The sequence below is a fragment of the Tarenaya hassleriana genome, unplaced genomic scaffold (genome assembly GCF_000463585.1).
Source record: "Tarenaya hassleriana unplaced genomic scaffold, ASM46358v1 Cleome2, whole genome shotgun sequence".
In the NCBI taxonomy this organism is placed as follows: Eukaryota; Viridiplantae; Streptophyta; class Magnoliopsida; order Brassicales; family Cleomaceae; genus Tarenaya; species Tarenaya hassleriana.
Genome location: NW_010965372.1, coordinates 5748591 through 5761805, shown reverse-complemented (window position 1 = coordinate 5761805; position 13215 = coordinate 5748591). Strand labels below are relative to the sequence as shown.

The 13215-nt window shown below is 39.6% G+C and overlaps 3 protein-coding genes across 6 annotated transcripts; 2 read left to right on the top strand and 1 right to left on the bottom strand.

Annotated features, from left to right (window-relative positions):
* Nucleotides 1–252: 252 nt before the first annotated feature.
* Nucleotides 253–8118, top strand: LOC104812517 (regulator of telomere elongation helicase 1). Of its 2 annotated transcripts, none has more exons than XM_010539710.2 (22): nt 253–451; nt 813–1066; nt 1141–1289; nt 1432–1513; nt 1652–1799; nt 1986–2142; nt 2233–2519; nt 2699–2744; nt 3047–3188; nt 3283–3437; nt 3581–3672; nt 3751–3849; nt 3934–4002; nt 4173–4259; nt 4605–4664; nt 4730–4860; nt 5547–5604; nt 5673–5778; nt 6799–7280; nt 7421–7566; nt 7643–7763; nt 7861–7953. In XM_010539710.2, exons 1-21 carry the CDS (start codon nt 350–352, stop codon nt 7710–7712), a joined length of 2922 nt encoding a protein of 973 aa, XP_010538012.1. In that variant the 5' UTR covers nt 253–349; the 3' UTR covers nt 7713–7763; nt 7861–7953. The 2 variants fall into 2 exon arrangements, with proteins under 2 accessions (XP_010538012.1, XP_010538013.1); XM_010539711.2 differs by having other exon boundaries at nt 254–451; nt 7643–7767; nt 7861–8118.
* An 866-nt stretch (nt 8119–8984) lies between these two features.
* On the top strand, nt 8985–10721 carry LOC104812518 (protein SYS1 homolog). 3 transcript variants are annotated; one of them, XR_771599.1, is made up of 4 exons: nt 8985–9224; nt 9329–9555; nt 9961–10108; nt 10330–10721. XR_771599.1 is itself a non-coding variant. In XM_010539712.1 (3 exons), exons 1-3 carry the CDS (start codon nt 9001–9003, stop codon nt 9966–9968), a joined length of 459 nt encoding a protein of 152 aa, XP_010538014.1. In that variant the 5' UTR covers nt 8985–9000; the 3' UTR covers nt 9969–10718. The 3 variants fall into 3 exon arrangements, 1 of the variants encoding a protein (XP_010538014.1); XR_771598.1 differs by having other exon boundaries at nt 10247–10718; XM_010539712.1 differs by having other exon boundaries at nt 9961–10718.
* A 1258-nt stretch (nt 10722–11979) lies between these two features.
* On the bottom strand, nt 11980–13215 carry LOC104813314. Its single transcript, XM_010540880.1, has 2 exons — nt 12134–13215; nt 11980–12013 (listed from the first exon to the last, which is right to left on the bottom strand). Exons 1-2 carry the CDS (start codon nt 13213–13215, stop codon nt 11980–11982), a joined length of 1116 nt encoding a protein of 371 aa, XP_010539182.1.

The following is a 13215-nucleotide window of genomic DNA, read 5'->3' as shown; positions in this document are numbered from 1 at the left end:
GAAAGATCTAATCTACAGGATGAGAGCTCTTTTTTCATAATCATAAAAAGAATAATGGGCCTGGCCCATAGTACTTTCTGTCGTTAGGCCCATAGGCTGCTTGGATGTTTAAAAAAAATATATGGATTTAAATGTGATGTTGGGTTTTATCCATCAATATTAATTTGAATACAGAGCTTTTCATAATAAATGTGGGCTTTTGAGTGGGCTTTTGAGGAAGACCCTCAACCTAAAAGGCGGGAAAATCCGAACAGCGGCGCCTTCGCCTTCGTGTACCCGGCTTCTCTCCTAAGCCAGCTCCGGGCAACTCCTTTTGCCGGAGTCCGACTTTGGATTAGAGCTGGCAAAAATGCCCACCTACAAGATCAGAGGAATCGATGTTGATTTCCCCTTTGAGGCTTACGATTGTCAGATCCTTTACATGGAGAAAGTTATCCAGTCTCTTCAAAATGTGGGTTCCTCCCCCTCTTTTCCTTCTTGCTACTGCTATCGTTAACTGTATCTTGAACTGGTTTGATGTTTGATGGGATCGTTTTCCATGGATTTCTTCTTTTGCTCCTTTGATTCTTCTCTCTTAGGACCCAGAAAGAGGGCTTAGGGTTCTTCGCTTATCCGTAGAAACTGTAGTTTGTGTTGATTCGGTTCTTATCGCCCAGTATCTCAGCTTTGTTTCTCCAATCATTTTAGCTTGAAGAAGTGAAAGGATGTAGAATCCTCGTTTGGGCGATTTGAATATTTATACTTGGTATCAATTGGATCCTGTTTTCTCGTCCTCTCTGATAATTTGTTTATATGATTAAACAATATGGCAGAAATGCCATGCGCTTTTAGAGAGTCCTACTGGAACTGGTAAAACTTTGTGTCTTCTGTGTGCCACCTTAGCCTGGAGAAAGAGTCTGGGGAGTTTCTCAACAGTTAAGAATCGGAAGAAGAACGATTGGAGTGACGCAGATGAGCAAATGTCACAATCTGGAGGAGGAGGAGGCCTCCCTGCTATCGTATACACGTCACGTACTCACAGTCAGCTTCGTCAAGTGATCAAAGAGTTAAGACGAAGCAGCTACAGGTGACAATACATTCCATTAGTGTCGTCAGTACCATTGCACTGTTATTGTTCTGTTCTAATCCGCACAACCTCAGGCCCAAAATGGTGGTCTTAGGTTCACGGGAGCAAATGTGTGTTAATGAGGAAGTGAGATCACTCCGGGGAAAGGCACTGGCAAATGCTTGTCAGTACCTTTGCAGAAAACGCGGGAACCGCCAGTGTGAACATTTCAACCGTGTTCCAGGTACTTTCTTTGCTTTGGACAAGCATGCTGGTTGTGTAGCATGACTCACCTCTGAAATTTGATGCTTTGTGCTGTATTCCTCCCCTTACAGATGAAACCTATGTTTATGGAACTCTCTCGTGTTTTCCATCTTATGTCGTAGATTATTTGAAGCATAATTCTCATCTTGGCGAAGAACCAATTGACATAGAGGATTTGATCAATATTGGAAAAGAATCTGGGCCGTAAGTTCTTTTATTTTGGGTTTTCATTTTGGCTAGACGTTGATGAATACCATTTTTATTTCTTATCATGGAGGTGTTGTCTCACGTTCCTCTCTTAGATGAAGACGGTCCCATTTACGTCATATTAATTTCTTGCAGATGCCCGTATTATGTTACAAGAGAGCTTCAGAAGGATGTGGACATTTTATTCGCACCTTACAACTACTTGATTGACCATGGATATAGGAAGTATTTGAAGATTAACTGGAACAATAGTATCTTGATCTTTGATGAAGCTCACAATCTAGTAAGGAGAAAGATGTTTGATGTTCAACTCATTTCGCTGATCTTTATGATTTTTGTATGATTGTTTCCATTGTTAATTTCTTTGTTTTACGGTCCTTTTGATTTTGCCTTGGTGAACCTATCTTGGAACTTTTATACTGCTCTTGACTTGACTAAAGTCTCAATTTTATCTAAAAAATATATGCAGGAAAGTTTATGCGCAGATGCAGCCTCTTTTGATTTTCCATCCGCGCATTTATCTGCGTGCATTTCTGAAGCACAGGAGTGTGTGGAACTTGCTGCAGCAAGAAGGGATTCATACAATGACGTCTCTGTGAAGCCTGAGAATTTTGCTATACTTAAAGGTTTGATTCCTAATTCCAAGTACATTGATCTGTCATCTTTGAAAAGGATGACTCTTTATTCCTTATTTATTGTGTATGGCTCTTTTTCAGGGATTTTCCTGAAGCTGCAGGAACTGATCTCTAAGTTGCCAATTAAGAAACGGGATGAGGGATTTACCAAGCCAGGCCCCTACATATATGAAATGCTTGAAGGCCTTAATATCACTCACAAAACTGCTCCTAAACTCATTGCTACCCTTGAGGAGGCTGTGGTGCTCCTTGAGGAGGAGAAACAGCGAAAGGCAAAATCCAATGCTGGAAGCAGGCTAGAAACCTTTGCTGAGATTCTTAAACTGATCTTTAGAGCGGATGGGGGTGACCATGCAGATTTTTACCGTGTAAGCTTCCAATTGATTTTGTTTTTTATATTCCAATACAAATGCGACAGCTAACTGAATTGGAAAGGTTGTTCTCTCTCTTTTGCTTCCTCCTTTTGCAGTTTTTCCCATACTTTTGGAACTGTTTTGCTATGCATCTTCCAGTTACAGTCTTAAGATTTTTTTCTATTTTATTTTAGGTTCATGTACAGGAACTCGAACCAAATGCCACTGATATGGTGAAAGGTGAACCGGAATCCTTTTGTCCATAGCCTTGAACAGAGAAAGTTATAGCACTTTCAATAACATTCATTAATAGAAGCATTGTTTTCTTATTACTGGACTTGTCTGTTTGATTTATCCTTAAAGTTTGTATCTGCCTAATATCATTTTCTCCTATTTTCTTGTAAATGATTTTATATTAGTTATTTTTTACATGTGGTGGTGACACTAGATGAAGGACCACGGGAATTATATTTTTTAGCATGATAATCATCTACTAATCTGGTTCCACTGTGAAACCGTGATATCATTTTTTTCTATTGCAGGCAAGGTTTCAAGAACTTTTAGCTGGTGGTGTTTCAATCCCGGAATTGCCATGCAGGAGATGGCTAACAAAGGTGTTGGGTCTATTATTTTGACATCGGGCACCTTATCTCCCATGGATTCGTTGGCTCAAGAACTGAAACTGTGAGTCATTTTCGTGTCAGTTATCCTTAAGCTACACACTTTACTTTTTGCTCTCAACCTTTTAATGGAAAACATCTATTGTTGCCAAATTCAGGGACTTTCCTGTTCGGTTGGAAAACCCCCATGTCATATCCTCAAATCAGTTATGGGCTGGAGTCGTACGTACTGGCCCGTCAGGGTGTGTTCTTAATTCTAACTACCAGAATCGTGATTCTCTAGAATATAAACAAGAACTTGGGAATGCTATTGGTATGTGGTCTGCTGTCGCTTTGATAACCTAATATTTTACTCTTGAGTTTTGTGCCGATGATCTGGAATCTGGACAGCCCCTCAGAGATGGAAGCCATTTTCTGATCTTTGCCAGTTGATTAAATGGTGTATATTGCTTGCAGTTAACTTTGCTCGAATTGTGCCTGATGGACTGCTGGTGTTTTTTCCTTCTTACTACCTCATGGACAAGTGCATTGCATGTTGGAAAGATACGGTATGGCTTTAGTAAGTTCTCATTGAAGGTGCAGATTTTCGTAAACTTTAGCTTGACAACTGCAGCTTGGCCTTCCAGAGTCATGGAAATGCAATGACGATATGGGAAAGAATATGCATACGCAAAAAACCTGTTATTGAACCTAAAGATTCTTCTCTCTTTCCATCGGCAATGCAGGTGGATGACGAAAGCCTACATTCTTCTGTTTTCCCATATAAAAAAAAACTACCTTTCTTTCTCACATCTTACATGTGATGGCAGGATTTTGTGGCAAAATTGCGAGATACTTCAACATCTGGTGCAATATTTTTTGCTGTTTGTCGGGGGAAGGTGTGTTTTCTTCCAACTATACGGGACTTTCTTTTTATGTGATAAAAGATGCTTCAAAATTAATAAAGAAAAGTTAATATCGATAATGCCGACTCGGGCTTGACCTAAAAGAGAACAGGTTGTTACAGTAAGAGTTTCTCAGCTATGGCTTATCTAGTTTGTGTTGTCAGGTCAGCGAAGGACTGGATTTTACTGACCATGCTGGCAGAGCAGTTGTGATTACTGGTTTGCCATACGCCAGGATTATTGATCCTAAGGTTTTTTTACTTCTCATGGTGTCAACCCCTTTCTGGCGTGTGCAAATCATTCAAACTTATCTGCAATGTAATTAAGTTGGCATGTGTCTACCAGTGGTTCTTACCCTTTTTATATGGCGCTTCTTTCTCTCTTTGCTCTGCTTTGGTTCTTATTTAGACATGCATTGTTTTTTCTGCCAATATTTGCATAGTTCCTTTTTTTAATCAAATTAGCCGATCCTTTCTGGCATCTCACAATGGCTATCTTCTTTTAACCTTTTCTTCCCGTCCTCCATATTTTTCTTTTTGTTTGTAACCTGTGTATCTAGTTTGGTTCCATCATTAACGTCTCACACTATATAACAGGTCAAACTGAAACGCGAGTTTTTGGATCAACAGTTGCAGTCACAGAGGGTAGATGGCAAGGTGAGCCCAAGAGTGTATTCTACACTTTTCACGTCAAGCTTCTGACTATCTCTGATACTTGGTAGGCTCCAAAATCAAGTCCTCTATCTGGAGACTTGTGGTACAGTCAAGAAGCCGCACGGGCTGTGAATCAGGCAATTGGACGTGTAATCCGCCATCGCCATGATTATGGAGCAATCATCTTTTGTGATGCCAGGTTCTCTTTTATTTAATCTTCTGGAGTTTTTTCTTTCCTGTGTTTTCTGCGTGTATGTTTTTCTAGTGCAGAAATAGCTAGCGTGACACTCATATTAACATAGGCTTCCCTTTGTAACTTCTGAAATATTCAAAGAAAACCGTGCAAATGAAATCTTTTAAATATAGATGTATGCAGATCACGGCCTTGTAAAACTTTTTATGATTTGACATTGTGTTTGATGATTGATGTGTCTGCTTATACTTCTTACTGTATGTTAAGATATATGCCAGCTACATTCTCTTTCTTAATAATCTTTAGTACAGTGTTCTCCATATGGACAAGAAAGGGGTTGTTAAAATATCAGTACTTTCTGCTTTGTCATACTGATAGAGGCCGGGTTCGTTAACAACATGCCACGCATGTGATATGAGATTCATTGAATCTGGTCAATATTGTGGTGTTTCTCTAGTCGGTTATTTTGATGCCAGCTCATCATTTTGGACTAGGGTTAGAATATATAAACTACAGATATGTGAGGGGATTTTCATGTTTTGGCTTTTGGTAAATGTCTGGGTTTTTGGGGAGAGAAGGATACTCTCAATAATCAAACCGTTATCTTGTGTTGGGTTTTGATATCAATACGTAAGAATTACTTTGGTGTTCTTATCACATACATTTCTTAAACCTGCGGCCATCATTAACAGGTTTGAGCATCCCTCCCGGCAGTCCCAGATATCACATTGGATACGCCCTATGGTTAAGGTATGCATTTCTGTTCTCTCTCCTCTGGTTAATGGAGATACTAAGACTGTTCATGACCTATTTTGCAGTGCTACTCTAGATATGGAGAGGTCATTTCTGATCTTGTTCAGTTTTTCCGGAGTGAAAGATCAAGTTTTCCTGCAATGCTCGTCTCGGAACAAGACAACAGTATAGGTGATGCATCTTCTGGCTAAAAGATAACTTTAGTGGCTGATTTTAGTGATTGCTTTTTAGGCATTGGGCTCTAGCATATTAGGGCTTTGAATGGAGATGGCTTTTATTTTGGGTTTTTGGTTTTAGTTTTTGGATTTTGGTTTTTAGTTTTTAGTTTTTGGCTTTTGGATTTTATAATATTTGAAAACTCAAAAAAAGTAGCTTTTGGTTTTTCATTGATTTTTTTCACTAATATGGCTTTCCAAGTTTTTAGAAAAAGTAATTTTGTAAAAACTTGAATGTTGTTTTTTTTTGTTTTTGGATTCTAAAAACTCTAAAAACTCCTACCATTCAAGGCCTATATTCGCTTAGAGTCTTCTGCTCGTTCCATGGATATAGCTACGGGGTGCCATTAGTCGTCAGGCTGTCATTTAATTGCTTATATCTTAGTTCAACTTTACCCTCAATTATGTTCAGGATATGGATGCATGCAACAAAGATTATGATGAACATTACATTATGCACTAAGTATCCCTTTCTATCGTCTTTTTAAACATAAATAATTTCTATAATCGAGTTTCCTATTCGCAAATTTCCTTTTCTTACTTCTTATGTTGCCCGTCAAGTTTTCCCAAACGCTGAGTTTATCTTACCTTTTCCCAAACTGTTCTTTGGATACTGGTTGCCTTACCCTACTCAGATGGCCAAACACATGTAAAGCATTTGGATACTGGTTGCATACTGATTCAGTTTGGTTTAGAAACTTTTCCTTTCTATCTCCTCGCTTCATGTATTTCAGAGGCATTTTACAAACTGATAGTTTCAACATCAGGTCAAACATTTTTATCAACTGAGTTAGTCAAGGAAGCTCCTTGTATACTAGCTCCCGGTCAATGCCTCCTCCTCTTTTCTCTTGACATGTGTACATATGACAAGAAAAGTCCCTTTTGCGCATGCCTAGAACGGGAATCCACTCCAACTATCTTTCTAGTTACTATGCTTCAGTTTTTTTGTTGCCAATGTGGTGTTGCCCTTTTGCAGGTAATGTTAATGTAAAAGAAGTAAGTCCTGCACGAACTGGATTTAACAGACTGGAAGGACTTCTCCCTGCAAATCGTGCGTTTCCCTCCCAGGATGACATACCAAATACTATTAAATGGAAAGGCTTGAGCATCCTCCCGCGAACTGACAAGATACCTCGGGTTGTTGAGAGAAAAGATATGTTGTCTTGTTGTTCAAAGAAGACTAAATTAGCAGAATTATATGATGAGGTTGAGAAGCCGAGCGAAGTTATCGATCTAGAATCTGACAATAGTCAGAAGAGAAGTTCTGGAGCCAGCAATTCTTCATCAAGCAGCTGTTTCAACACAGTGGGACTTATAAGAAAGCGGAAGGTTCCAGACAATTTGGAAGATAAAAGTTTCAGAAAGAATCAAGAAAAGCTGTCATGCTCATTGCAGAAAGCAAATGAGACTGGAACTTGCGATGAAAAAGAAGCAAGTGCATCTGCATATTTGAGTCAAGTAAGATGCACTTTTCTTTCTTTCCTAACGTTGGTTTGCTTCTTGCACTCTATTCTCTTTGAGGTACTGAACTATCTGTTTTGTTGGTATCTGTCTGTCATCATCCAAAACTGATGAAATGAAACTTTTAATGCTTCTAGGCCCAAGAAAAACTCGATACAGCCGAGTATAAGAAGTTCATTGGATATATGCAAGCACTGAAGAACAAGGAGATAAAACTAGTGGATGTGATGCAATCCGTCGTGCAATTGTTCTCCGGGCCAGATAGATACCCTCTTCTCATGAGGTAAATCTATGGACCTTTTTTGTTTTTGTGAGCAAATACCATTTGCATATAATTATGTTTTGACGCATTTATACAGATTCAAGGACTTTGTGCCGGTGAAGTATCGTTCTCTGTATGAACAATGCATCGAACAGAGAAAAGACTGACTTGGAGGATTCCAGGAACCAGCCTTTACTGTGAGAGCCCTAAACAAGCATGTCTGTAAGAATCTCTCAGTTCTTTCGAAATTCATCCTCTTATCGTTATTTTCCCTCCCAACTTGTTTGAGTGATTTTTGTTTTTGGCACACTTTAGTGATCCTGAGACAGCTGATGATGCTTCACGACTTTTGCCGATCCAACATCCAGGGCGATCTGATGCTACACACTCTTACCAGCAGCAAGAACGATCCATACTTAATCTTCGTGGTGAATAGCTAATGCTATGAAATTGACATTTTAATTTGTTGTTCCTTGCTGCGGTGGGTGAGCGTTTTGGGAAGAGAGGATATGCTTCCTCAATGCTTTTGTTGGCTTGTTTCAGTCTTCCTTTTAATACATTTTCTGCATTTAATTAAGGCTAAATCCCATTAAAAAGCTGTATTTTTATCTCGTCACAATTTTAACTATATATTTTTTTATTTAAATAAACCTTATATTTCATATATATATATATACAACAATAAAATCTGTGTTTTTAATGGGATTTTCCCTTTAATTAACGCCTGAGGATTGATTGAGTTCCTTTGGTAATTTGTTTTTTAAAATGGGTTCGTTTTGTAAAAGCTGAAGAGATGGACTTGCACTTGGAGTCGTAAAAGTTGGGAGTCCAACCTAACTACTGTGAAAACTCGCCTGCCTTTTATCATCTCCCGAATTCCATTTAATTCCTCGCAAAATTATCTTAGCAGCAGCATTGCCCCTTTCATCATCCGGTGCCCCTCTCTCTCTCTCTCTCTCTCTCTCTCTACGTTTTTTGTTTTGATATTGATGAGGTTGAATCGTATCTTACGTTTTCGTGTTTCCAGGCGACGTTTTCTCGATCTGGCTTTCGTCCATCTCCAAATTCCCGCGGGTTTGGTGGATCCGGCTTGATCCTCGAATCTGGAGCACTACCAGCGCTGTTATTTAGTTCCCGTACTTGCGAATTTACCAATTTCTCTCCGAGGTTTGAGGCTCGTTTTCTGTTTAATTCCCTGAAAAGTGTTTGGATTCAGGATGAGAATTGTACACCTTCAGAATACCACAGATGATTCAGAAGATTTTGAATCTTGCTTCGTTGCATCTCTCTTTTTCCATGTTTCAGTGCTTTGAATTTTCCAATTTCATTTTATTTTTAGGATTCGGTGTATGCCAACTCAGCATTCGGATGAGTTCATATACGCCACGATCAAACAATTAGGGTTTCCATCTGAGGTTTTGGGAATTGGAAGAGGGCTGAACTTTGGTTGCAGTCATGTTCTATGGGACAGCGGTATGGGACCCTTGGCTTATAGTTGCCCAGATTGTCTGTCTTCAATGCTCATACTATCTCACCCTTGGAGTGTTCGTGATGGTTTTTCTGGGCGTTCGGGTTCCTCGGCTTAGTCTTGTCTACTTTTTCGACTATGCTACGCTCTCCTTGTCAACAGTCACGGGTTGGTGTGTCATTGCCTCATTCTTTCTCAGTTCATTGGCAGGGTTAGAACCAAAAACTCCACTCTTCTTCATCTCATGTTTGCTCTTTTCTTTCACTTCTCAGGAGCTTGTTGTAGCTTGTGATTTAGTTATTACGCTTGTGGCAGGGCTGTCTACATGGTTTTTCTGGTCGAACGGGCACGAAAATGCTTAGATTTCTCTGCAACACTTTATATCATACATCTCTTCTTATGCATCATGTATGGGGGGTGGCCTTCTTCTATAACATGGTGGGTTGTGAATGGAACTGGACTCGGTGTCATGGCCTTGCTAGCAGAGTACTTGTGCATTAGACGTGAGCAACAAGACATTCCTCTGGATAGATATCGACCGAGTAAGACAAGCATTCTTTCATTTGTTTTTTTTTTTTGACATCTTATAATGACGCTTTTCAATGTACATGAGCTTGAAAACTTATTACTCTCTTCACTTCAAGTGCCTGTAACATTTTCTATTCTGGCAATGAATATTTGGTGATGTGAAAGTTGAAAAGATCTCTCCCTTTCTTACCCGGAAATCATAGAAGGGCGTTATGTATATGAACTTGAAATATTACTTCACTGACTAATCTTTTGTCTCTTGCTCTTTTCTTTCTCATGGAGCTCACGGTCTTGAATTTGGCCTCTTCCGAACCGACTCGCTATTGTGGTTTTGGCCATAGCTGCCTGTATGGCATATAGCTTTAACATGTGATTGATTGGCTGTTTGACATATCCAAGTCTTTGAATTTTTTATGCAGGTGTTTGATGTTTGGTTGGCTGAAAACTGGAAAAGGGACAGCGATTCTTGGGGTTTTTTTTTTCTTCTGGAAACTCATAAACCCTAGATCTAGCAAAAAGGATGGATTGGGTACGGGGAGTTGGTCTATGGGGGCGGGCATGAAAGAGGTACCTACTCTGCCTGAATATCTTACAATCCATATAAGTTCCCGTTCTTTCGATTTGATTTGATTGGTTTGTTTGTATGGCTGGTATGTTACTCTTGAACGGGTTCTTATGGTTCCCCTTTTGTTTTGGGTGGTTTAGTTTATTGCTTGTGAGTTGTGACTGGGTTGTTCCTTCCTGTACCTGCTTTGTTGTGGTAACATTATATGCTTTTACCCACCAAGGGATAGTCCAGTGGTCAATCTGAGGGTACAATACACTTCAAGTCAAGGTTGGGTGTTCGACTCCACTTGGCGGGGAGAGACGTAATTTATGGGTCAATAAGGTCCATATACAAAGACTGGTCCCGAACCGGAGGATTACCTAGTCAGTGCGTCCGAAGGGTAGTAGATAGAGTTCTTTGTTATTAAAAAAAAACATTATATGGTTGGTATTCATGATAATAGATGGAAATGAACAACAGTTGATACAATCGGAGGAGCTACAATGCTACTTAGGGGATAGCTGTGTTGTGATAGTAGAATACATTTGTGCCATGATGTCGTCGAATGTAAATGGCAACCAGTATGTGTTTTTCAGTATATTAACCCGACAAGACCAACTCCAAATCCAATCATGACTGACTGTGCCTCGTATCAGTTCCGATGCTGTTTATTTATGTCTTTATCACGGATGGGCAATGAGACAATTTATCCATAATCGTTCATATGCAAAAACATTAATATTCCCCTCCATCAACACGACCTCTAGAAAACCCCTCCAACACCTTCGTCCCATATTCATATTCTTCTACCACGACTCCCGTTGTCGATGATTGGAGGCTTTCGGGGTGATAACATGGTGGAAATACCGCGACAGAAACGACATCGTATTGGTGTCCTCGTTAACCTGTACTTTAGACCCTTCACCACAGCTACCGTCTTCTTCTTTGAACTCGGGAGGATCTTCCGGATGGAGCTTTATTTGGGCTTTTGCCAAGATGGTTAGTGATGTGATCTCTCTCCTTTTTCGTTTGGAGCTAGCCTTGAGTCTATTGTGCCCACCAGCCTAACTGGTGATTCATTTGATTCTGAGATTGCTCTGCATTTATCCTCTAGAGTTCCATCCATGCTGCTGTTTGTAGCTAGCTTTTAACTGATTGATTATATATATTGTGTTTGTTGTTTCACAGGTGTCACACGGCAGCAGTAGGCACTCACAAAGAAGTCACTCCTAAATGGTGTTGTCCAAATGGCAAATGCTGTCCTGTCTATAGACGTACGTATACATATACATGGCAAGACAACTTTTCAAGCATTTTAATACACATTTACTCTCTCTTTTTACTTCTCTCGTTCTCTTTCTCCTCACCAATCTTCTTCTTCACCCCCCACACTTTTAGCCGTTTGCAATATACTATATATTTGGTTCAATATGTTTTGCAATTAACGAGCTACACCTCTGGTTGGACATGTTTTGCAATTTAGGAGCTGCATTTTTGTTAGATTTGTGTTTGCAATTTAGCTGGATTCCTTTTTTTCTCTTAATCGGACTTTACATTTTTTTTACAATGTCTTCGTTTTTTCTATTTTTTTTTATTTTTTTTAAATGATTTGAAAATCTGGCAAAAACTTTTTATATATCACATACCCTGCAAATAAATCAAGTCTTATATATGATGGGGCCATCTTATGCATAATTTTATTAATAAAGTATATGGGATTCACTTGTACAATATTATATATTATTTTGCTTTTTATTAAAATATAAACTGATATAAAATTATTCGATTTTTATTTTAAAATGAGAATTTTGAGTGTGAAGATTGAACACTTCACACTTTTCCAATACATTATTTATGGCATACGTTTTCATATTTCAAAGAGGATTAGTCATCATGCACTCGACCCCGGAGCTTCCTTCCTAGCTCTGCAAAAGAGATAATGCCATCAATGTAAACTCCTCCTATTAGTTATAAATAATTAAATAGACATATATATATATATATATATATATATATATATATATGGGCGAGTAGTGCCAAGCGACCTGAACTGAGATTGCAACTGTCCAAACAGAGCCTGAGCTTGCTCCATAGTAAAAGAGGATTTCGGAGAATCAGGGATAGGAGCAAGATGGTCAGGATCAGAGTTGACCATGTTAACAGGATGGGTCTGGGAAGAAGCTCGTGGTTTTGGTAAAAGAGGAGGTCTGGAAGACCAAGGGCGAGGAGGTTTTGAAGCAGGCGGGTAACCATGGAGCTTATAGCATCGAGATATAGTATGACCAGTTAAGCCACAATGGGAGCAAACAGGGCGAGGCTTAGAGGAAATGAGGTTAACAGATTTTGGCCGAGAAATGGGTTGGGCAGAGGTTTGAAAAACCATTGAATCAGGTGGTAAGGCCTGTCTGTGTTTCTCTTCTTGGGCAATCATGCTATAAGCTCGGGACATATCAGGCAATGGGTCAATCATCAGTATTTGTCGTCTGGCAGGATGATAGCTTTCATTCAACTTCATCAGAAATTTAACCACCTTCTTCTTTTCACAAATCTTAATCAGTTTCCTATTTGCCTGGCAAGTACAGCCGCCACAAGTACAGATCGGGTACGGCTCATACATTTTCAGTTCTTCCCATAGAGCTCTGAGTTTATTGAAGAAAGTACTAAGGTTCATAGAACCCTGTTGTAAAAGTTCAATCTGCTGCTCCAGATGAAAAATAGTAGAATCGTTTCGCTGTTTATACAGCGTTTCCAATGTAGACCAAATGACAGCAGCATCATCAAGATACATAACTTGAGTTGCTATGTCAATGGACAAGGAATTTGTAAGCCATGTTCCGACGATGGCGTTACAACGATCCCAAGCACCGAGATCAGGGTGATCATCGGCTGGTTTGGGGACAGACCCATGGAGAAAACCGAGTTTGTTTTTACCAATAAGTACCTTGACGATCGACCGAGACCAGAGATTATAGTTGTCTTCCCCAGTGAGTTTTTCCGGCACCAAAGAAATGCTTGAAGAATCCGCAGCATGGAGGTAGAGCGGATTCGAGTAAGGATCAAGAGAAGAGGGAGGGTGATTCGCAACATCAGAAAGAGGAGGAAGGGGCGAAGAGGCCTCAGCTTCCAT